Source organism: Penicillium vulpinum, assembly GCF_028829585.1.
Source record: "Penicillium vulpinum strain IBT 29486 chromosome Unknown utg000004l_segment0_segment0, whole genome shotgun sequence".
Classification (NCBI taxonomy): Eukaryota; Fungi; Ascomycota; class Eurotiomycetes; order Eurotiales; family Aspergillaceae; genus Penicillium; species Penicillium vulpinum.
The window spans coordinates 2,713,191-2,736,313 of record NW_026643244.1 but is presented as its reverse complement, the minus strand read 5'-3'; the positions used below and the strand labels follow the sequence as shown (position 1 = coordinate 2,736,313).

The 23,123-nt window shown below is 47.7% G+C and overlaps 8 protein-coding genes across 8 annotated transcripts; 6 read left to right on the top strand and 2 right to left on the bottom strand.

Annotated features, from left to right (window-relative positions):
* Positions 1-1,373: 1,373 nt before the first annotated feature.
* On the top strand, positions 1,374-2,546 carry N7479_009528 (uncharacterized protein; the record flags this gene model as incomplete). Its single annotated transcript, XM_057257221.1, has 4 exons — positions 1,374-2,001; positions 2,079-2,293; positions 2,348-2,440; positions 2,508-2,546. The coding sequence occupies 4 exons, from the start codon at positions 1,374-1,376 to the stop codon at positions 2,544-2,546; spliced, it is 975 nt and encodes a 324-aa protein (XP_057104679.1).
* Positions 2,547-3,284: 738 nt separating this feature from the next.
* Positions 3,285-3,890, top strand: N7479_009527 (uncharacterized protein; the record flags this gene model as incomplete). The annotated part of the gene is made up of 1 exon (XM_057257220.1): positions 3,285-3,890. One exon carries the CDS (start codon positions 3,285-3,287, stop codon positions 3,888-3,890), a length of 606 nt encoding a protein of 201 aa, XP_057104678.1.
* Positions 3,891-4,530: 640 nt separating this feature from the next.
* Positions 4,531-5,627, top strand: N7479_009526 (aldo/keto reductase family protein; the record flags this gene model as incomplete). Its single annotated transcript, XM_057257219.1, has 3 exons — positions 4,531-4,582; positions 4,630-5,062; positions 5,147-5,627. 3 exons carry the CDS (start codon positions 4,531-4,533, stop codon positions 5,625-5,627), a joined length of 966 nt encoding a protein of 321 aa, XP_057104677.1.
* Positions 5,628-6,221: 594 nt separating this feature from the next.
* On the top strand, positions 6,222-7,486 carry N7479_009525 (C2H2-type zinc finger protein; the record flags this gene model as incomplete). The annotated part of the gene is made up of 2 exons (XM_057257218.1): positions 6,222-6,768; positions 6,849-7,486. The coding sequence occupies 2 exons, from the start codon at positions 6,222-6,224 to the stop codon at positions 7,484-7,486; spliced, it is 1,185 nt and encodes a 394-aa protein (XP_057104676.1).
* Positions 7,487-9,307: 1,821 nt separating this feature from the next.
* N7479_009524 (chromatin-remodeling ATPase CHD1) lies at positions 9,308-13,847 on the bottom strand (the record flags this gene model as incomplete). The annotated part of the gene is made up of 2 exons (XM_057257217.1): positions 9,308-9,431; positions 9,484-13,847. The coding sequence occupies 2 exons, from the start codon at positions 13,845-13,847 to the stop codon at positions 9,308-9,310; spliced, it is 4,488 nt and encodes a 1,495-aa protein (XP_057104675.1).
* Positions 13,848-14,925: 1,078 nt separating this feature from the next.
* N7479_009523 (ATP-binding cassette domain-containing protein) lies at positions 14,926-17,175 on the top strand (the record flags this gene model as incomplete). The annotated part of the gene is made up of 8 exons (XM_057257216.1): positions 14,926-14,945; positions 15,006-15,030; positions 15,106-15,117; positions 15,172-15,574; positions 15,631-15,792; positions 15,849-15,945; positions 16,008-17,079; positions 17,152-17,175. The coding sequence occupies 8 exons, from the start codon at positions 14,926-14,928 to the stop codon at positions 17,173-17,175; spliced, it is 1,815 nt and encodes a 604-aa protein (XP_057104674.1).
* A 1,174-nt stretch (positions 17,176-18,349) lies between these two features.
* Positions 18,350-18,820, bottom strand: N7479_009522 (uncharacterized protein; the record flags this gene model as incomplete). Its single annotated transcript, XM_057257215.1, has 1 exon — positions 18,350-18,820. The coding sequence occupies one exon, from the start codon at positions 18,818-18,820 to the stop codon at positions 18,350-18,352; it is 471 nt and encodes a 156-aa protein (XP_057104673.1).
* A 2,907-nt stretch (positions 18,821-21,727) lies between these two features.
* Positions 21,728-22,823, top strand: N7479_009521 (uncharacterized protein; the record flags this gene model as incomplete). The annotated part of the gene is made up of 3 exons (XM_057257214.1): positions 21,728-22,166; positions 22,253-22,420; positions 22,489-22,823. Coding segments are annotated over 3 exons (942 nt in total), but the record flags the coding sequence as incomplete, so codon positions are not given.
* Between the last annotated feature and the right edge of the window lie 300 nt (positions 22,824-23,123).

The following is a 23,123-nucleotide window of genomic DNA, read 5'->3' as shown; positions in this document are numbered from 1 at the left end:
ACGATTTATCGCCGATTAATTGATACTCCCGCCGAGTTAAAGTAATCAATGTATTTATATAAAGCCTTTTCCTGCTCTATATTGAGTTTCCGACCGTTGGGTTGTCTTTGAAATAGCGATTTTCCTCCTTTCCATCGGCGTCGGAGTCGGCTTTCTGGGACCGCGAATTCTCGCGCAGTTTTCGCGATATTGGGCTTCGTTTGATTTGACAGGCTGTCAATAGCCTTAGTGATCTGATCCTCGATGATTTTATTGGATTTAGGCATGGTTGGTGGAGTGGTTGATAATTGAAGTTGAAATTGAAAAAGTATGAAAAATCTGACATTTGGGTGATCCCCTCCGTTTGGGTGGCGGACCCTCCGTTAGGAGGGTCTGTAATTTTTGTAAAAAAATGTAAGGGCCGGTTATATGCTACCAGATGATTTGCTACAATCGCCTACAAGGAGAGTCAGGTTGCACTGGCACGTCTGGAATACGAATGAGACAAGCTCATTGCGTATCCATGGGAGTTTAATACGGAGAACGTCGACGAATCTTCCGAGGAACTGCTGGATGCTTGGATGTACGGAAGAGCCTTAAGTTACGTGAGTCCTGATCTACATGTGGAGAGACGTCCTTGCTTGTTGATTCCTTTTTTATTTTTCCTTTTATGGATCGCACCCATCTCCATATTTGATGTTCTCCCATAGAGCTTGGGCCGCTCACTCAGCTCCACGAGATTCGTTCCTTGTCCCCACGCAGCCGATCTTAAGTACAAGACATTTGCCTCGCAAGGAAACGCAAATAAACATGCCAAGGAGATTCATGACCAAGTGAGAAGGCTTGTATATTATGCTTGACAATGTCTTTTTCCATATGGTGTTTCACTTTGTTTCCCATATTTTCCTCAAGGATTGTACTCTGTAGGTCATGACTATTTTCATTAAATTTGAAAAAGCTATGCTTATAATTCCAAGACATAATCTGTTGCACAATTTACACATTTCATAGGACAGCATATCCTTTTGTTCCTTTTGTGGGAGAGAAAAGAAAAGGAGCAACTTTCCCCGCGGCGATCAACATTGGCATCTCCACATTTCAAAAAGAGTAATGAACTCCTCCCCCAATCACGGGGAATATTACTCTTTTTACTGTTATTATTGCAGCCATGGAGTCAAGCTATGCGGGGCATTAGAGTCAGCATCAATTTATTTGGCTTCTGGTTGGAGGGTTCTCTACTTGATGCTCTACTATACCCTTCTATGACCACAAAAAACCAACGTGCGACGATATGGATGAAAGATATAAAATGGGACCGTCCGACCTGGTCCAACTACCAGAACTTCCTTCTGAATTCCAATCTCATTTGAATTGAACTTGCCATCGCATCCAACATGGTCGGCATCCAAGCAGACAACATCGCTGTCAACGACGGCCCTTTGACACCAGAGAATGCCACCCTCCTCCGTCCCTCAGAGCCAACCCTCCCCCTCGAGGAGCTCCGCGGGCGTTATGAAGAGGACGGCTACCTCTTCCTCAAACAGATCCTCCCCCGCGAGGATGTGCTCGCCGCTCGCGAAACATACTTCTCCACCCTGGAGCCCACAGGAGTTCTGAAGCCTGGCACAGCACCCGTTGATGGTATCTTCGACCCCGCCAAGGACCACCTCGACTACCCTGGTATTGGAGCAGGCCACGCTGGTGGAAATGGCAAGCCCGGTGGTGAGCGAGCGGCGGCCTTTGTGGACCTTGCCCTCGATGCACACTACCAGGACTGGTACGCGGAGAAGTTCTGCAACCATCCAGCGCTGTATGATTTCATTGCGCGCTTCTCAGATTGGGGAAAGAATACAGTGAGCCTGCGTCGCACAATGCTCAGGAACAATATCCCCAAATCGAAGCCGATTGGTGTGCACTATGATCAGATCTTCTTGCGATATGGAGATCCCACCAGTGTTACTGCTTGGGTTCCCATGGGTGATATCAAGCTCAATGGGGGTGGATTAATCTACTTGGAAGACGGTTCGTTTTGGCCCTCTGTTTTTGGTTAAGGCTGCTTGGAGACGATTTTGTATACTGACTGCGTTTTTGCGCAATAGGTGACAGCATTGGACTTGAGATGGAAGAAGCGTTCTATGCCAAAGCAAAGCAGGCTGGGCTGACCGATGAAGAGGCCAAGTCGGCTTTCAACTCGAATATGATGTCAACGGGCCTGCTCTCTGAGCGCCCGGCCGAGTTTGCTCGCGAGCATGGTCGACGATGGCTGGTGTCGGAATATGAGGCTGGTGATGTGGTGTTACACAAACCTCATATGGTGAGTCATTCATTCTTACACGGAAAGCCCAATTATGCTAAGATTTTGTCCAAGATCCATGCTTCCACCATCAACAATGATCCGGACAATGTCATCCGTCTTGCGACAGATCTACGGTTCTGTGACTCGTCTAAGCCTTATGACAAGGTAAGTACCTTTGAACAGCATCGCAAGCCCGAATAATACGGACAGTAGCTTACAATTTATTTTACAGAGATGGATGAACTTTTACAAATTCAATGATGGTGTATAAGGTAGTACTAGCATTTGAGTGGAGCGAACATCAAGCCCCAGGGTCGTAGTGTTTTATGATCAATGGTTTCTTGAATGATTTGAACATTGGCAAAGTCTCCGAGCGCCTTCAATAACAATGCAATTTTTATTTTCGATAACTATTATTGCTAGATGGTAAAAAGGACGAACATGCTGATTCGGCAGGAATTGAGGTTGGGACAGAAGAGTATGCATAGGACAGTATCACTCTCTCATTCCAATCACTCTAGATTGTAATACTAGCCGGTCCTTTCTCCTTAGCAAAATCATTATGATCTAATAAGGGCGCACCTGAGTGGCAGGGGAGTTCGTCTCTGGAATGTGTTCTGCCATCATTGGGAATCGACACAGGCCCCTAGATCCACGAAGGGACCCTTTCCTCATGAACTCCGTTTTTATATGGAATCAATACAAGTTTGAATAAGATAAATAGAGTTTCAGACTATTCCAGATGAAATGAATAAGGTTTGAATTGATCTATAAGAAAAGGGGAAGACACACTAGGGATATAAACATTGGCATTCAAGTGCCTACACAACGCCTCATTCCAAACGATAAGAGAGGCATTTCGGTAACTCGGATAGTTCCCAAAATACATGAAGTATCAGTATGTTGCAGACCAGCCTCTCGGGAATCGAATCATATATAATAGTTGTGACGCTCGTGAGTTCCCTGATCATCTCAACTTTATTACAGCATCCGCTTCAATTCATACAATATGTCACAATCTATTCCCAGGGCATCATGGCTCTCTCTCTTTATGGTGGCACTGCTGGCAGTGTCTACTGTCAACGCACACCCAATCTCCCAGACAGACAAAGATACAGAACAACGACAAGTAGTGAAACTTGAATCTCGATCACCGGTTAGTCATCCTCAGGTGATACTCTATCACCTAAAGAACACACTTCTAATAGAAGAGCAGAGACTTATTACAGACACTCAGAATTACGTTCATGACATCCTGCAAGGGTTAGGCCTGGAAGATCCAACCCCAACCGCCGCGCCCACTGCCAGCATCGAGACCACGCAGCAGCAGAACCCGGAGAACACGAAGCCAACACACATGACCTACTCAGATTCCAATATTTATGCACCCAGTTATGACAGCAACGGGGTGGGTTTCACTCAGACTGTGAAAACCGAGCACAGCAACAACAGACCGGTCGAGAACGTTCAGGTTGGGCATGGTTGGCGCGGGGGTGATGAAATTACTCCTGAAGATTTCCCTTTTATCTTTGAGACTATGGCTAGGGAGCTGGGGCATCGATTCAAGAATATGGTTGATAGCTCCGATGAGGTTGGATTGGCTATCTTCCTGTGATGAGAATCTTGAATGACAGGAAAAGAGGAGATGATGGATTATTGACCCTGGAAAATGTGAACTTACAAAACTATGCTTGTTTTTGGTTTGATACTTTGTAATGATATATTGGATGTAGTCCTATTTGTTTGTATAGCAAAGGGTGCCCTTAAAACTGCGGTCATGACTCGAGGATGCAGCGTTGTGCTCATCACCGTGATATCTTTAGATGTTGTTAGGAGGCTATAGCACTAGTCCTTAGCGATACCTGGAGAAGGGATTTTAATGTGAATTGATGATGCAGAATGAAACAGCTTGCGGAGCTTAGCTATCCAACTTCCGAAACCCGTTAACGCCGTATTCTTTTCCCGGTCGCTCCGGGCATCAGCAGTACAAAGTACAATTTAACAGGGTATGCATGAAGCCCAGAGGAGAATCCCCGTGTCATTATTAATATGAGAGCTTCCAAGGTTATCTAGACTTGGTTAGGGTGACGAAGGCTTGCGGTAATAATATTCTTAACTGCGACAAGTCTGACCCGACGGCGGGGCGCTATCTTGAAAAAACATAAAAAGGCATCACAGCCCACCAATTCGACACCAATTTTTGACATTCTATCATTTATCTCATCTCTCTAACATCGCTACTTTTGTATTCAATCATGCCTTCTCTACTTGGAAAAGAAATCGGCTCTACTGGCTATGGCATGATGAGTAAGATTTCCCCTCACCACAATTAGACATTTCGCTAATAAAATCAGGAATGACCTGGGTTGCGCAGCCTCCCTCAGACGAGGTGTGCTTTGATACACTTAACACTACTCTGGAACTGGGTGCCAACTTCTGGAACGCTGGCGAGCTGTACGGCACTCCAGAGTACAATTCTATGCACCTGCTCAACAAATACTTCACCAAGTACCCCGAGAATGCAGACAAGGTCGTTCTCAGTGTCAAGGGTGGCTTAAAGGTGGGCCAGCTTGTCCCGGACAGCTCCGAAGAGAACATCCGTCGTAGTGTGGATGAATGTCTGCGTTTGCTTGATGGCAAGAAGAAGCTTGACATTTTCGAATGTGCGCGACAAGACCCCAGTGTTCCCATTGAGGAGACCATCAAAGTTCTCGCCGAGTATGTCAAAGAGGGCAAGATTGGAGGAATTGGATTGAGCGAGGTTGATGCTGAGACAATCCGCCGAGCGTATGTGCCTCTTTTTTTGATCTCTCTTTTGATTTTATGCTCCTCCTCTTGGCTATGAACAATCTAGTCTAACGGCTTCTATAGACAAAAGGTGCACCCAATTGCTGCCGTCGAGGTTGAAATGTCCTTATGGTCCACCGATATCCTCCATAATGACGTTGCCAAAACCTGCGCGGAGCTCGAGATCCCCGTTGTCGCTTACTCGCCACTTGGCCGAGGTGTTCTGACCGGAGCTGTGACCTCGTTGGCCGATATCCCCGAAGATGATTTCCGGCGCCACCTGTCCCGCTTCCAGGAAGAGAACTTCCAGCACAACCTGAAGCTCATCAATGAGGTCAACGACCTTGCTAATCGCAAAGATCTTGCTCCTGCTCAGATTGCCCTGTCATGGATCCGTACTTTGAGTGAAAAGCCCGACATGCCTACTATTATTCCCATCCCTGGCGGTACTACGAAGGACAAGGTGGTTCAGAACATGGGCGGTGCACAAACGCTAACGGAGTCTGAGATGGCGGAGATCGATGCTATCTTGGAGGAACACACGGTTTCTGGAACGAGATATTAGGATGTTCCTGTAGAGTATATTTGTATTCATTAGACATTGATCATAGCAAATGAGAGTTGTTTGTAACACCAATGGGTTGTTGTATAGGTCAGATCAAGTGTAGTAGAGTCAACAGACAATCTCACATGTAATTGGTGATTGTCAGAATTGCAAATTCGATCTGATCATCATGTAGCATGTAGGGTATTTGAAGATGTTTGGTGTTGCAGATTTCATTGTGTAGGATGGTGTGTATAGAAGGCAAAGGCGAGCTCACCATTGGGTTAGTGTGGTGCACTGATACATAGGAGGTCAGTGCATGATAGTAAATAAATCAACATTTCAGAAGTTTTGAAGAAATGGATAAATAGCATAATAAACAGAATAATAGTCAATAAATAGTAAGGACAATGGAGGAAGAAGTATAGAGAGAGACTGGTTCAGTTGTGGCCGCCAGCTCCCAGTTGACCACGTGATTAGATACATACTCCACGACTAGGCACGTGATGTGATACGATGGCCTCCCTCGCGCGACATATACGGCGCAGCTAATAGACGGATCCAATTTGTTTGTTGTCACTTTTCCCTTTTTCTATACGAGCTATACAATCCACAATGGCTTCACGAGATTCTCCCGGTTCTCCCCTCTCCTCAGTGGGATCCCTCGAGACTTCAGACCATGAATCCATGAAGCATGAAAGCCGCGCGCATTCGCCTTCGATGTCCAACTTGCCGCCCTCCAAGCGTCGTCGCACCGGCGTCGCATCCTGGGACCGACAAACTCCTCTCTCCTCTGCCCAAGACGAAAACCACCCACCTCCATCCCCGACCGCCTCGATCTCCTCTGATAGCTCCGGCGATATCCCCAACTCCCCCAGCATCCTTACTCTCCTTGGTACCAATCAAGAAGAAGACTATAGCGGCCAGAGCACCGATCAGGTTACTATTTGCCGATGGGATGGATGCAGCGCTGGTGACCTTGGCAACATGGATGGGTTGGTGCAGCACCTCCACAACGAGCACATCGGGAGCCGACAGAAGCGGTACTCGTGCGAGTGGACCGATTGCACCCGCAAAGGTCAAACGCATGCCAGTGCTTATGCCCTTCGCGCACATATGAGAAGTCACACCCGCGAGAAGCCATTCTACTGCACTCTACCCGGTACGTTGTCTCAGACCCGGACTCAAGCCCTCCAAACGGGGGGTATGATAGATCTCGAGTACTAACAATGAAAACTACAGAATGTGACCGCAACTTTACCCGTTCCGACGCTCTCACTAAGCACATGCGCTCTGTTCACGAGACAGACACTATGCGCCCGATTGACTCCATCTCAAAAGTTCACGGCGCTCCGGGCAGCACTACTGGCACTCCAGCCTCGAAGTTGCAACGCATCCGCTTGAAGCTGACCCAGCCCAGAGAACCGGGGACTGAATCTGAACCACACACTGAAGCAATCACTATTGGGCCACCCCCCGTAGCAACCACGACTGACGCACACGATCCCGAGGAGACCTTGATGCCAGAGTTTGGCCCGGAGCTCGACTTCGACGAATCAGAGCTCGCCCTACCCCCTCGGGACCTCTACCGTCTTCTCCGTCGACAGATTGCGTGGGCTAGCAAGGAGGCCGCACAGTTGCAAGCCGAGTGGGAGACAATATGTCCGCAGCGCGAGCACGCATGGCGTGAGAAGGAGGCGATCTTTGATGACCTCATTGACGCCGAGATTGGGCTGTTCAGCGCAATTGTCGGCTCGGTACCGCCCGCACATCTAACGACCAGCCTTGAAAAGCTGCAACAGCAACAACTGCAGTTCCAAAATCAACAGGAGCAGCTGGCGAAGTCGGCAGAGATGCCGACTATTGAGGGCAGCACTTAGCTGGCCCGTCTTGACTTCCTTCTCTCTTCTTTCTTATCCCCCAACTTTACTCCTCCTTTTTCTCCTCAACCTTCTCTCACCTGACGCCGTGTTTGGTGAGCTTGGCCTCAGTACTGCGTCACTTTGCAGTCACCATTTCATTTGTTGTCCCCTCATATCCCGGCGTGCATGGCGTTAGTGAATGCGTTCTCTTATTTGTATCTTCAAACCTGGGCAGAAGAGAGGTGTCCTGCAACGGAATGTATGAATAGCCTTTTTTACCTTTCTTTGGTTCTTGCTTGCAGGCCTTGCTCGCTTAATGACAGCTCAACACTATGGGTGATCAGCACAATTATATTGTCGATCAAGATTTTCTTCTCGTATAGGTGCTATAATACAAGGTAATCTAGATGGAAGCGTCCTTTTTTCTTTCCTTGGTTGGTCTCCATATGTCTTTGTCTCCGTCGGCGAGCGATAGGGCAAGGCGGCTTGTAGGTTATTTACCCATGTCCGGGGTCCCAAGCATACCTGAATTCCTTTCACCACCAGTTTATTGAATATTGGTACATATAAATAGGCTACATACATATCACCTATGCTAAATCTCTTGAAATTTGTCCGCAGCATAGGGAGATGGAAGTAATGCAATTGTGCATCTCGTACGTACTCCGTAGTTTGGATATGAAATTTGATACCGAACTGGAGGATGGATAAGTCTTATTGCTCAGCACACTCCCTTAACCACAAGCATGAAATTATTAAAAGAGATCACATCCTCAAGTCCGAATCTGGCGAGTAAGCCAATATAATCGTGCCTCACCCAAAGATATTAGGGCTAAGCTTTGAGGTAAATCGCAACGGGGAGTCTGATCTATCCGGGGCCACAGGTGGCCTCTAGCCACCTGCAAGGACCCGAGGACTCGCTAAGGCATCCCCGATCTCTGGAGGCTACGTCGGATGGGCGGTATTTGTATTGAAGGAATAAAAATTCATACTAAGGCTAGAAGGCCCGGGTCTTACGTTGGTTCTAGAAAGAAAAGCAAAGAATATCGAATAACACGCTCCGAATGATCCCAGGAAGATAAGGAAATCAGTCGACGCCATGGCAGCCACTCCATAAGATACATGTGCAGAGAAAGAAAAAACAAACTGCCCTCGATTATGGATGCCTCCATAGGGAAAAGAGTCCTGGTATGCCCACAGACGTACAAGAAAAGCAAACTAAAGCAAAGGGGATATGATATGATTGACTCAATCCAGGTTTAAAAAAAGCATGGAGAGCCAGTACAAAACTCCCCCAGTGGAAAACATGGAAAACGTTGGAAAAAAAAGAAAGAAAATGAAGGTTCCCAAACACGCCATGCAGTGATCATCCAAGACCGTGGGTCATGCTTATTTCGAAAATTCTTCTTTCTGTGCTTTTGGGCGCAAATAATTTGACGCCATTTGCAATGCCATGCGACAAGTTGCATCCATATGTACCTTCAGCAAAGAGCAAAAGAGAAAGACAGAGTTTACCTTGATGAGGACAGCTCAAGGAATTGTGTGCGAAATGTCTGAAGGAGATGACAATAACAGCGACTTGAAAAATCTCGAGTCCAATGCAAGATGACCGGAAGAACATAGTTCAAGATCGGGGGTGGAACATTGTAGAGGAAGTAGAGGGAGTAGAGATCGCAAAAAATACGCTGAGTGTCTATCATCAAAAAGAAGAAAAGAAAGGATAGGTAGATATCCGATATCAGAAACGCTGAACATGCATGTCATCAAACCGTGCTAAAGTGAAGTTGAACTGAAACAAAGAACACCTGTACCCACTTTGTGGATCAGATACGGAACTCCTCAAGCCGAGCTACCATTAGAGGCCTTGGAAGCCTTACTAGCTTCCATGACCTTATTGAACATCTGCTGCAGCTTCGCACCACTGGCGTCTTTGTTTGGCCAGTAGTTGAGTGAAACGTAATCCCTGAAATTTAAGTTAGAACATGAAGGATAAAGATGATAGCAAGAGAACTTACCAAAGTCGGACCTCCAAGGAGGGCATCGATTGCGAGCCCTCCAGGTTATTGCGAATGAATTCCCCAATCTTCACAAGGGTAAGACGGAGTTTCTGTGCCCGCTCGTTTTTACTTGGGTAATTTTTGGCAGTGATCATTGAAACTTGCTTCAAATTGGCAACAATAGGCTTGAAGAACATGAACGCCATGTCTTCTTTATTAGAACTACCGTTCTCATGACCTTTGCGGCGACGAAGCTCGTCATTAGAGGCATCAGATAGACGATGGCGTGGACGATCAATATCAAGACCAGACCGTGGACGAGATTCATGGCTGGGGGTATGATGACGATCAACTCCGTCCCGGCTGCTATGCGTATGGGGACGGGGCCGTGATCGATCGGATTCACGGTGGCCCTTGCGGGGATTTTCAGGCCTGCGAGAGCTCGACGGGGCTGGAGAGGCGGAGACACTGCCACTACCAGAAACCCTCGAGCCACGCTTATTGTTGCGGTGGTGATTGTCGACTGCTCTTCTTGCTGTAGCATTATTATTGTACTTGTTTCTCAGAACAGACATGAGGTATTCAGCTCGCCGGACAAGGTGGACAGCGCCCGGTGATTTGGTTGCCTTCTCCTCAGTTTGCAGGCGTTGTGTCTTTCGCTCCACTCGGTGTTCCTCCAGGAAGAACTTATCGCCGAGGCCAAGCTCAGTGTCATCGCGAATTTGGGTCCACGCGCCAAATCCATGGCGTGCGATACCCACAAGAAGCATTCCGTCTTCACGTGCACCCCACTGGCAGCTGTAGTCCGCCAATTTAGTAGCCTCAGGAAGCCGGAATGTCCTGAAATCAGGCAATCCTTTGATTATGCCTCGGATAAGGCGCATATCCGGCGGACGCTCAACGATAGTCCATGCGTTAAGTCTCTTGACACCGTGATGGTCGAACAAGACAGCTTTTTGCTCTTTCTTCGTCGGGTTCCTACCTGATTGCTTCATGGCCTCTAATTGATCCAGACTCTCTTGGACAAGCGAGTTTGCCTTGTCGGTAATTTCATGAAGAGCAGCACGAACGGTGCCCCGATCGCGACTTTGTAACCTGGCATCCTCGAGAATGAGATCTTCAGAGTCATCCATATCACCGTAGCGAAGGAAAGCTCGAGAGAGCGCACGATATTCTTTTTCTCCGAGGGGGCGCTTAGGATCCAATGAAGGATTCTCTTCCTCGCCATCGTCGACATTGACTTGAGCTCTTGCGAGCCGTTTCGCCTTGCGTTCCTCCCGTGAATCAGTCGTGTCCGTGGGGGCGTGGCGCTTGCGCGGCCGATTTTGCTCAATAACTTCAGCAAGATAATGATCATCATCTTTGCGCTTTTCCTCGGCCTTGATCACTTCGAGCTGATCCTTAGGAATAATGTCGTCCCAGGTGAGATCGTCAACTTTGATATCGACGAAGTCGAACGCTTTCAAGAATTCCTCACCACCGTCAGCTTGGATCTGCTCAGCCTCTTCAGTTTGGTGTAGTTCTGCATTTGCAAGGACAGAATCGATATCAAGCTGCTCCAGTTTCTTCTGGTTGTCGGTTTGTTCGAACATCTTCTGACCACGGCGCTTGAGGATTCGAGAGATATCGTCTGTGGAATTGGGTTCGGCAACTACGCGAGCCATCTTGTTTTGCATCTCCGAGGCTTCTTTATCCGTGACACCACGCTGAATGGTGATGAACTCAAGCAAGAGCTTGTTGCGAGCTCTTTCAATGACTTCCTCTTCGATCGTATCCTTTGAGACAAGGCGGTAAACACTGACAGGTCTTGTTTGACCAATTCGATGAGCACGCGCCATGGCCTGCAAATCGGCCTGAGGGTTCCAATCCGAATCAAACAAAACGACAGTGTCTGCAGTCATAAGGTTGATGCCGAGACCGCCTGCGCGGGTTGAAAGGAGGAATGCAAAGTCGGTGCTACCAGGAGCATTGTAATGCTCAATTGCCAAGCGACGGGCGGCAGATGGGATAGTTCCATCAAGCCGTTGATATTTGTAACCACGGTACTCCATATACTCACTCAGGATGTTAAGCATACCAACCATCTGACAGAAGATTAAAACTCGATGGCCATCAACACTCAACTTCCGAAGGAGTTGATCAAGAAGCATCATTTTTCCACTACTGGTGATCATGGCCCGGAGGATATCTTCTCGACGATTACTACCTTGTAAAATCTTTGCCTCTGCGTTGGGGAACATAAATGGGTGGTTGCTAGCCTTCTTTAATTCCATCATGATGTTCAAAAGAGACTGCTTCATTCCTTTGTTCCCGTCGTTCAGCGCAGCATAGTTTTTCGTCAGGATGTTCTTGTAGTATTCCAATTGGACATCAGAGAGCTCCACTCGAATGATTTTCTCTGTCTTCGGAGGTAGATCCGACTCGACCTTGGACTTGGTACGCCGCAACATATAAGGCTGAATGGCGTTGGTTAACTCAGCAAGTTTTTGAGACGCGGCCTCTGAATTCAAATCCATGTCGACGTCGACTTCAATGAGACCCGGATTGAGGAAATCCATCAGCGCTGAAAGCTCAGCAAGGTTGTTTTGGATTGGGGTGCCGGTAATCAAGAGGCGAGCCTGGCATTTCCATTCGAACAACTTGATATAAAGTTGCGAGTCGCGATTTTTGAGACGGTGTGCCTCATCCACTGCCATGAATTGCCACTTGAATTGGCCGAGGAACGGTGAATCATTCATTGCATACTCGTAAGTTGTCAACAGAACATGGAACTTTGGACGTTTGGGATTCCCATCGACCATCAATTCATAATCGCGTAAAACAGAGCGCGCCTTTTCACTACCGTTGTAAACAACATAGTTGAGGTCTGGTGTCCAGTGATCAAAAGTATCAGCCCATGCTGGCATAGTAGACAGGGGAACGATGACGATGAACGGTCCTTGCTGCCGCCTAACATGGCGCATCCAGTTGATGAATGCGACAGTTTGTACTGTCTTTCCGAGACCCATCTCATCTGCCAAAACCACATTGCGACCCCTGACCCAATTGAAAGCCAAGAAGTTTAAACCTTTGACTTGGAAGTCCTTGAGTTCTCCATTCTGCAAGAAACTAGGGGTTCCGTGGATGGGCTCAAAGGATTTACGCGTGGCAACATTTATCTCATTCTTGTCGGAGATGGGCTGTCGAGCAGTGCGGTCCAAAAATCGATCAACCTCACGTTGTGCGATCTCACTAACCAAATCCTCGGGTTCCCAAGTACAGGAATCGTAGAGGAGACGTTTCCATTTGACAAGGTATTCTGTGGTACCATCCTCGCCATCACGTACGCCAATAACTCGTTCAACCTTTTTGTAGTCCTCTATGGCCTCAACGTCTCGTTCGCGATCGAGATTCCACTTTTCGCGATCTTCAGGAGGGGCATCGACACTATACTGTAACCGGATGTCCTCGTTGAGCACCTTTCGAACATAATTATCGACGCGTCGCGTGCTACGGTAGTTCGCAATAGCTTCATTGCTTTCCCATGTAGCATGATAGTGTGATTTGTCCTGCCACTTGATACAAAACTCAAAGTCGTTGCGGTTGAGGTCGTGAGATTTGGGGTCGACGCCCTCCTTGAGGCGGTGATTCAGGACGACGTCGACAGCGGGGCGAGTGTCCTCCACATAACTCTCCACCCAGTAGTTCGGTGGGAGATCTTCTGGGTCTTCTTCAAACATGGCTTCATCTTCTTCGTCATCCTCGTTGTAATTTGATACCTTTTTGGCGGTTCGCGTTGAGAAACGAACCTCATTCAATGAGGGTTCATAGCTAGCAGTTTGTTGGAAACGTCGTCTTCTAGCTTTGCTAGCACGAGCGCTCTTTCCACCATACTCGTCACTATCCGACTCGGATAGGGAAGACACGGTAGCCGATCGGGAAGCCTTAGAGGGTTGCTGGGATGGATCTTTGCGCCGACGTTTAGTACGTGGTGCAATGACATCTGAGTCTGAATCGGATGAGTCGGCGAGATGACGCGTTGTGCGAGCACGACCACTTCGTCGAAGTCCATACAGATCGGGATTTTGTCTGATCAGGTCGGTTTCGCTAACCGGTGAGGATTTGCGCTTCGCAGCGCGGTCGGGGTGAGGGGATGAAGAGTTTTCACGGCTGTATGTGTTGGCGTCATAATCGCTATTGTCCTCCGCTACCTCTTCATCTTCTGCATCTGAATCCGCAGACGCGCCGTCATATGAGTCGTCCGCGGCATCGGGTTCGGGGGAGGACTCGGAGACGGGGTGAGACTCAATGGGCTCGGATGGACTGCGTTCATGTTCCATTACCGCATCGCCATCTGCGTGGATACCATCGGCAACGGGCGAGATAGGGTAACCGTTTGACATCGTCGAGGTAGAAGGATGTTCTTGAGCAGATGGGATCACCATGCCAGAGGCTATTACCGAGGGGCAGTCAGCATTGAAGCTCGATTCAGGCTAGGAGAGGCGTGAAAGTGGCAGGGATAGGTAGAACAATGGCACGCGACCCAAATTGCGGTCAATAGGAGCTTAAAAACTAGCAGAATGGGACAGGATATTGACTTTGATGAAAGAGTATGTTTTTTGATAACGGGTGGGATGGACGCGGCCAGGCTGGAAGCCAAAGCAATGGACAGATTGATACACACAACCAGACTCGGAGAAAGCAATGATACGCTGCTTGATCGACGACAGTTGAAAACTGTCCCGATCGGAACAGAATAGAGGGATTCAAGGATTCGTGCAGTGGGTCGACAAGCGCGGAGAAGTACCGCGGCGAATGCTTCGGTCGGCACGTCTGTGCTTGAGGAAAAGATTAAATCACTTACACTCCATAGCGTGGTGACCCCGAAAGCGGGGGATCTGTCGATCAATGTGGGAAAGTAAATGGTGGGGGGAGGCGTGAAGCTGGAATCTTGGGGGAGGAGGAGACGAGAGACTTGGAAGAACTAAGAGTTGGGGACTGACTGGAGGGTTTGCTTCGGTTTGGTTTGCAGGGAGTAGACACCTGATCTATTAGGCACTACGAAGGCTTGACCTGATCAGGTCTAGCGTATTCGCTTGGCGCCTAACACGACGTCCCATCACGTGGATCGCGGATCTCGGATAAACTACCAATCCGAGTCCATTCCAACAGCCAATCACCACCTTGATAAATAAGTGACGCCGATGCGGCCTAAGGCACCACAGCCCACAGAAAGCAAAGCAAAGTGCATTCAATTCTGCCGCCCCTCGTCCATTGATAGTGGTGTTTTCCCCTGTCTTATTTCTAGTTGAGTCTGCGCAGAGATACTTGGTGCTTTTGCTGAGCCCGGTTCATTTACCTGCGACAGCACTTATTTGCCCCATTTCAACCCTCCACCCCTCCCGAGGTTCCTCCACCTGGTGCTGATTCTTTTTTTCAACCTGCTTCATACACGGTTTCTTTGAATCATATCCACCCATCATGTCTGACAAGCTTACTCGGTATGTTTCTGGAGCTTTTGAAGTACGGTATCACCAGCTAACGGTATTTTTTTCCTACAGTATTGCCATCATCAACAGTGATAAGGTTCGTCGCGAAATACCCCACTAATAGGATTTTTCTCAAATGCCTGGCTCACACCACATCTTTCCAACTTTACAGTGCAAACCGAAGGTACGCGATTCGATATAATATTCAACGGTGTCCACGGAGGTTAACTAGTCACAGAAATGTCGTCAAGAGTGCAAGAAGGCTTGCCCCGTGGTCCGCTCGGGCAAGCTTTGCATTGAAGTCGATTCCACTTCTAAGATCGCTTTCATCTCCGAGCGCCTGTGCATTGGTTGTGGTATCTGTCCCAAGAAGTGCCCATTCGGAGCCATTCACATCATCAACTTGCCCACCAACCTCGAGACCCAAGTCACCCACCGGTACTCAGCCAACAGCTTCAAGCTTCACCGACTTCCCATGCCCCGTCCCGGTCAGGTCCTCGGTCTGGTTGGAACAAACGGTATCGGAAAGAGTACCGCGTTGAAGATTCTCAGTGGCAAACTGAAGCCTAACCTCGGACGTTATGATAACCCTCCTGACTGGGAGGAAATCCTAAAGTACTTCCGTGGTTCCGAATTGCAGAGTGAGTACTATAGTCTAAGTACCGCGGTCCCTATTCGACATTGCTAACTGTGATAGACTACTTTACCAAAATTCTGGAAGACAATTTGAAGGCGGTTGTCAAGCCTCAGTATGTCGATCAGATTCCCCGTGCTGTGAAGGGACCTATTCAGCAGGTGCAGCAGCTCATCGAGGCACGCGCCGCGATGGGTAACGAGGATGAGATCATGGAAGTTCTCGGTGCGTTTCCGTACTACAATGCTTTTGGAATCCATTTGCTAATCGTCCGTGTCCAGAGCTGAGACAAGTTGCGCAACGTGATATCGGTCATCTTTCTGGTGGTGAGCTTCAACGTTTTGCCATTGGTCTGGTTTGCGTACAGAAGGCCGACGTGTAGGTTCCTCCTGGATTATAGTCATGCCATTAAAGCCAATCAGTTGCTAATGCTAATATAGGTACATGTTCGATGAGCCTTCCTCATATCTCGATGTTAAGCAGCGTCTGGCTGCTGCCCGTACAATCCGCAGCCTTCTCAGCCCCACTGACTATGTCATTGTTGTCGAGCACGATTTGTCCGTTCTTGATTATTTGTCCGACTTTATTTGCGTGTTGTATGGTCGTCCTGCTGTTTACGGTGTCGTCACTCTGCCTTCCTCCGTCCGTGAGGGTATCAACATCTTCTTGGACGGTCACATCCCTACCGAGAACCTGCGATTCCGTGAGGAATCTCTCTCATTCCGCCTTACTGAAGCGGGTGAGGAGTTCATTGCGGACAAGGATCGTGCCTTCGCCTACCCCTCCATGGAGAAGACTTTGGGTGACTTCCACCTGAAGGTTGATGCCGGCAAGTTTACCGATTCCGAAATTGTCGTCATGATGGGCGAAAACGGAACTGGAAAGACCACTTTCTGTAAGATGCTTGCTGGTGCATTGAAGCCTGATGGCCTTATCTCCGTCCCCAAGATGAACATCAGCATGAAGCCCCAGAAGATCACTCCCAAGTTCACGGGTACCGTGCGCCAACTCTTCTTCAAGCGCATCAAGACTGCTTTCCTGTCTCCTCAGTTCCAGACCGATGTCTACAAGCCCCTGAAGATGGATGATTTCATCGACCAGGAAGTTCAGAACCTGTCCGGTGGTGAATTGCAGCGTGTCGCTATTGTCTTGGCTCTAGGTATGCCAGCTGATATCTACCTGATTGACGAGCCCAGTGCCTACCTAGACTCTGAGCAACGTATTGTTGCTGCTCGTGTCATCAAGCGTTTCATTATGCACACCAAGAAGACCGCTTTCATCGTCGAGCACGATTTCATCATGGCCACCTACCTGGCTGATCGTGTCATTGTCTTCGACGGCCAGCCATCCGTCAGCGCTCGTGCTCAGACGCCCGAGTCTCTGGTCGGTGGTTGCAACAGGTTCTTGAAGAGCTTGGATGTCACTTTCCGTCGTGACCCCATCAGTTACCGCCCTCGTATCAACAAGTACAACAGTCAAATGGACCAGGAGCAGAAGCTGGCCGGCAACTTCGTAAGTTTTCTACCCCGTCCATGGATGATATCAATTCCATTTATAATTGCTGTGCTAACTATATTTCAACAGTACTTCTTGGAAGAAGAGAACTGAAAAGGGCGTTCACAACGAGCATCGTCGCCGTCGTCACAGGCGTGATGGCCGCGACTTTGAGCAGCGGCGCAACAGGCGCCGCGGCGATTGGAAGATCATGTGGTTAATGGGGATCCCGGGCGTTTGCAGAGCCTCGGCAGTTCAGGGAAAGGGATTCCGTCACCGCGCCGGGCTCTCTTCCGGTACCGATGACGGTCTCTCAGACGATGATGGCGATGATGGCGATGATGACGATTTAAATGACAACAGTGACTCTGACTAGAAGGTAGTGACCTGCTTCACACCATGCCATCCCTGGTCTAGTACGCTCATTTAGTTCTGCGACATGTTGCCATTCGTCAGTCTGTCAGCAAATCTATCTCGTTGTTCGCCTTGCAACCTGCCTTGATTTACTCTAGGTTTGTTTATCATATCCAGAGTCATCGGCCCCCGGTTGGGAACACATGTCTACAGATCTTCCACTAGCACCTGTTACATTTAATGGTGGATTGGGTCCGGCATGGTTTATTGTTCTAACGGAGTTCTTTTGCATTAGGTTGGAGGGTTTGGGTTCCCAGAAAAAAGCTCTTCCATGAATTTTATGATTTGTTTAAAGATGAATTTCCTGTCGGAATGGATTGATGATGCGGTTGTTTTCAGACCGGGGATGGCATAGAACAGGTGACTGCTGTAAAGCGGCCAGATTCATTGCCTCTAACTCGTGTAGATACATAGATTGTTATTTTTCAACCCATTGTTGTGCAGATGCTTAACGCGCCTTTCTCTTTTTTGTTCATATTCGATTCGGTGTTATTTTCTGCCAGGTTTTGCCTCTAACCCTATACACCCTCAACGTCGAAGCAACGGAGACACCGGACACCGCTTCTGCTTTCAAACATGTATGTCAAAAGGTGTCTTTGAATACGCCACGTCCACCCTCCAGAGCAGTTGCTTTGGCATAGTAATCAGCCAATTGGTTCCAGTCTCTGGGAATGCGCCAAAATTGCACTCGCATATGATCACGATCTGCCCGTTCGATCTCCCCAAGCAGATATAGCCAAAGGTCCTGATTGGCAACTGGCGCCCCTGTGCGCGTCGTCCAACCGTTCCGTATTCATCCCCCCACCCAACTCGTGATGCCATTAACCACATATGCGGAATCAGTAGCAATAACGATGTCAGAATTTTCCGCGTGTCACCATCGAAATCGTAGCGCTGCAAGAACAGCACGTAACCCTGCGCGATTGCTCGTTTGCGCGTACTGCTGGCCCGAAGGCCCTTCTAGCTCCGAAGGAAAACTGATATTGCCCCTGACTTCAGAGGAGGACGGTCTGAAGATAAAGGAGCAGCCAGCCCTGGGCCTGGGTTGACCATTGGATAAACATGCACCATCTGTATAGACGAGAAATTGGGTCCGGTTGCCGTCTCGACGGATGAACTCATATGGAGGTGGTATATCCTTGGCTGAAATGCCAGGTGCGAATAGCCTCTGCGGCGTATCGCGTCCTGGGTTGGGAGGGATGAACTTCGTGGGAATCACGCGTCCTGTGCCAATTCTGGGTTTATCATTTTCAATTCGCTCCTTCTCATCCTCGCGTGCATATTCGTCACTCGAATCATAATCCGAATCGTTAAGCAGCACAAGACCGATACAGAGTTCGGCCATGTCGGATTTTGAGTGACTATAAGGGCAGATGGGTTGTTTTGTATTTATATAAATCCTTCGGAGAGAGTGACTGTAACTTGAACGGAGTGAGAGTCGTCAGGAAACTCCACCAAATCTTGAAAAATTGCCCATGTAGTCCACGGATATGTCTTCGTTCCCATAATTCTTCATTCAACGCTAATCCCCGATTGGACCAAATCCAAAGTGTTTTTAAAAGACTTTCTATACATTTTTTTCTATACATCTATATTTCAGGATTGAAATCATATTTTATTGAGCTAGGTTCGAAAGAATTTGACAGTCTTATTTCAATGCAGAATAAAGTGTCGCTGACTCCGCAGCATTCATCATCCCGAGGTTGCAAGTAGCTTCTTTGGCATATCAACTAGCAACTAGATTCCATTCTTTCGGGAACAGCCATAGCTAACTGCACACGAAATGCAGAGCTGCCCAGTCCATTTCTCCCAGCAGATGCTATAAGATATATTGATTCTCAATTTGTGTCCCAACGGATGTCTTCGAGCCGTTGCGTATCCATATCCTTACCGAAGTTGTGATGCCATCAATCACATCTGTAGAATCGGTTGCGTTCACTATTGCCAAGGCGCACCATATTTCGTGCCACCATTGGAGTCGCAATGCCACAATAACAGCACGTAGTTCGGCGAAATTAGCAGATATTTGTTTAGGGGAGGATTTCGGATACCACATCCGCGTTCTACTTTTTCTTCTCGTTTATGTCGCCACAGGCGATGTGATAACCTTTGATATATGTGGATCGAATCGACCAACTTGTCGATCATCTGTGGATACGGCCTAGGAGATTCGACAGGCGGTGGTGATCGGTGCCAATGCTATCGAGCGCTTTCCTATAGCTTTTCCATATTGTGCTACTTATCACGACAGGAGATCAAGATACATTGGAGTAAGTTATGGTCCGATCAATCTGCTTTCTCCGGGTAAGTCACGAACGAGATTCGGCCAGGGTCGGCCGACTAACTGACGCTTGCCTCCAGAGCGAGCAGAAACCCAACTCTTGCATAGCTTTGCGCAGAGATTTCGATGGTTGGTGAGCGGCCGCGCGAAAGGCGTGTGCCGAGAGTTTTTCCATAAACGAATTAATTCGGAAAGCACGGTGTGTATATCAACAAGATATTCCAGTGATTTCAACCTTGGAAAGTAATTGTGCCTTGTCTTTTAGCCCGATGCTGTACCATAAGCGAAGCATACTAGCCAAATAGATACAAGTGACGCTCAATAGACCGACATAACAACATCCTGCGACCTATAAGAAGTTATTATCGTAGAATTCCCGGCAAAATACAAGATACCGACCACTTGATCGGATATTTGCTGATCTTTCTTTGCGATTTTAGTCATATCCCAAACAAAAACGAGATATCCACCCAGCCAGAAGTATATACTACACTCGAGAAGCCCTACTGCGGTCTGCCACAAGATAACCTGATGCCAATAGGGGATCCTTCTTCCTGTAGGAGAACCAAAGCTGAGAAGTTCTCGAAGCAACGTGTCCGAGTTTGAGAGACACCCCACCCGGACAAGGAAAATGCTTTGTTGCATACAGACTGCAACCGCTCCAATGGCCAGTACTAGGCTATTGAACCAGGCAATCCGAATCATGGTAAGCGGCACAACCGCTGCCGTTGAAATTGATTGCCAGGAAAAGGATCCGACAACAGCGGCGCTCATTACCGCACCCTAGCAAAATGTCAAATTTGGTGCTCAAGGACGGCTTCTTTACGGACCTCCACTTTGACTTACAATCAATCCAACATGGGATAACTGAGACAATGTCGACTCTCTCCATTTTTTGATGAGTCTGCTTTGTTGCTCAAGGTCTGTAGCATTCACCATTTCACACATAGAGGTATATGCAACTCGATATGCAGCAGCGTGAAAGGGAAAGGCTCTTCTTAAGAGTTTGAATTTCATATTCAACTGAGTCTATGACAGACAGCAACCTAGATTTTTCGAATACTTGAGAGGTTGGAACCAAGACCTCGTAGTTGGAGTAGCTACTTTTGAGTTGTCGCGGGGCTTTGTGGGTTATGGATGGGTCATCTCACTCTCATGGAAGAAAAGGGATAGTATCTTATATCTGGGCACTAGGGGTTTGATTCAGGCCAATCCATTTGCACCCGGGCTGTGCGATATGGGCGCAGTGTTTCGCATGCTAAGCTGCAGCCCAAATAGAAATGTGGTGAGAAGTACAACTTATTGGATAATTCATGAGCTGGGGCACCGAATCAAGCTTAGTATTTGACAAGGGCGCGAACGTCGCAGTTCAGAAAGTCGCGATGCGTCGATAAATCATCAAATGACTGCAGCTCTGAATATTGAGTATTTTTAGCACTGGTTCTTTGTCCAACGAAATTTGCATATTATCTTAAAAATAAAATTCCAAGTGCCTTGGCCCTTCATTTAAACGCTTAGTTACCAATTTTGGGGGTTTCGCGCTGTACTGAAACCATTTTTGTCCAGGTATTTGATCAAGCGCTCACCCGGGTGTAGTCGGCACTACTAGGTATTTGGCCTGCTCCATTGACCAAACACTAAACATATAAATTTGCGATCCCCAACGTAAAGCGCAATCTATTCCTAAGAAACTCAGCTATGACTACCGAATCAACAATCTTGTCGCTGGGTATCGTCTGTCTTGCGCCCTGCCCAGGTGGGAGAACTTTCAGCCTGCTTTTTTTTCAGCCTCATCTTGCCCATCTCGGTTTTCCAGCCTCCTGACGGCATAGCAATTGTCAAATTTTAGCAATACGACTGCTCTAAAATATTTCCACGGTTTTCGATCAAGCTTGGCGCTAGAAGTCACAGTAACCTTCATTCAGACATCTCAATTCAACCTTTCTCATTTCCCAAATGTGGCCCTTCTAGAGAAAAAAGTCTACTACTTCACCTTCTTCCGCTGATCTCTCTTCTGCGACTCAAAGAATAACCGAACAAACCTATGCATCTGCTGAAAACGCCCTTGCTTATCCTGGAAGAGATAAAGTCGATGTTAGGGCACCATGCCTGGTCAGAAGGGAAACCACATGTCGTCATGGCCACCCGGGGGTGATAAACGATCATTTTTGCAAACTATCGCAAGGGCGCTTTCAAATCGCATGTTACGATATTGCGTTCTATCGGATTGCTGAAGGCGGAGAATATCGATTGCCCTCTGATAGTACCTACCAACGACAAGCTTGGAGGGTTGGTATCGCGTTCAATCGATTTAATTTAATTCGTTGGGCACCACATAGCATGCGACAAAAGATTGCCCTCTGGGGAATTTACATACGGCCCCAGGCCATGACTCGGAGTAACGAGGTCTGTAATACTTACCTTTAGCACTCGAACCAAGACGCTGAATCGAGATATAGGCCCCCCTTAACAGGATATTCGCCATGAACTGGAAAGATGAATATGGCAGTGCCCTTATTCTGGAAGATGTCTGGGGAACTCCAGGACAAGACAACCGTGGGGAATACAAAAAGCTACTCACCGATGCTGAGTTCACGAAACACACCGATCGGAAGTTTGAAGAAACAACGATGTATTTCACTCTTGAGGAATTTGTGCTTGAAGGTAGGTCAAACGCTACAAGCTTCCTGGGATTCACGATATAGTCCCTTACTAACATGAACTCTCTGAAGCCCAATGGCTTCTTCGCCAATTCACGTCAAGACGTAGAGATGGTAGAATTTGTGCTAATCCAGGCACTACTTATAATTTGGGTTTTGCGAATTGTCAAGACTTCGCTAAATTCGTCATGGATAGGCTAGAAAGTTCTCGGTACGACTGGACTGATAGCAAGAGATTGAGTCAGCCCTTTGTTCTTTCCTCTCTTGAGGATGAAATACTGAAGGACCTTGAAGACGAAGCGAATGATGATTACCACGAGGCAGTCAGTTATGCATACAATCAAGTGGCATTGTCTCACGAGTTCTCCGGAATCACCAGCTTCTCAAGTACCGCCAACCATTGGTAAATTTTCTGGCACGAACCTGGTTCAGAGCCAGAAAGCGAGTACGAAGGGGACATATCATAGTGAAGACAGCTGAGGATTTGGGCCAGCCTATGGGTTCTCTACTCGATGTATAAGCCTAGGCATCTGGAAAGGGTTCAACTTGAATGGGATGATATTGAGAATAATAGAAAGTACTTAGTCGTATTCAATCTGTATAACTACGACTATCAAAGCTACATAACAAGTATTTAGTAAACATAGTGGCAAAGTAATGTACCTGTACTTCCATGTACCTTGTACCTCGTGCTAGAATTTTATGTA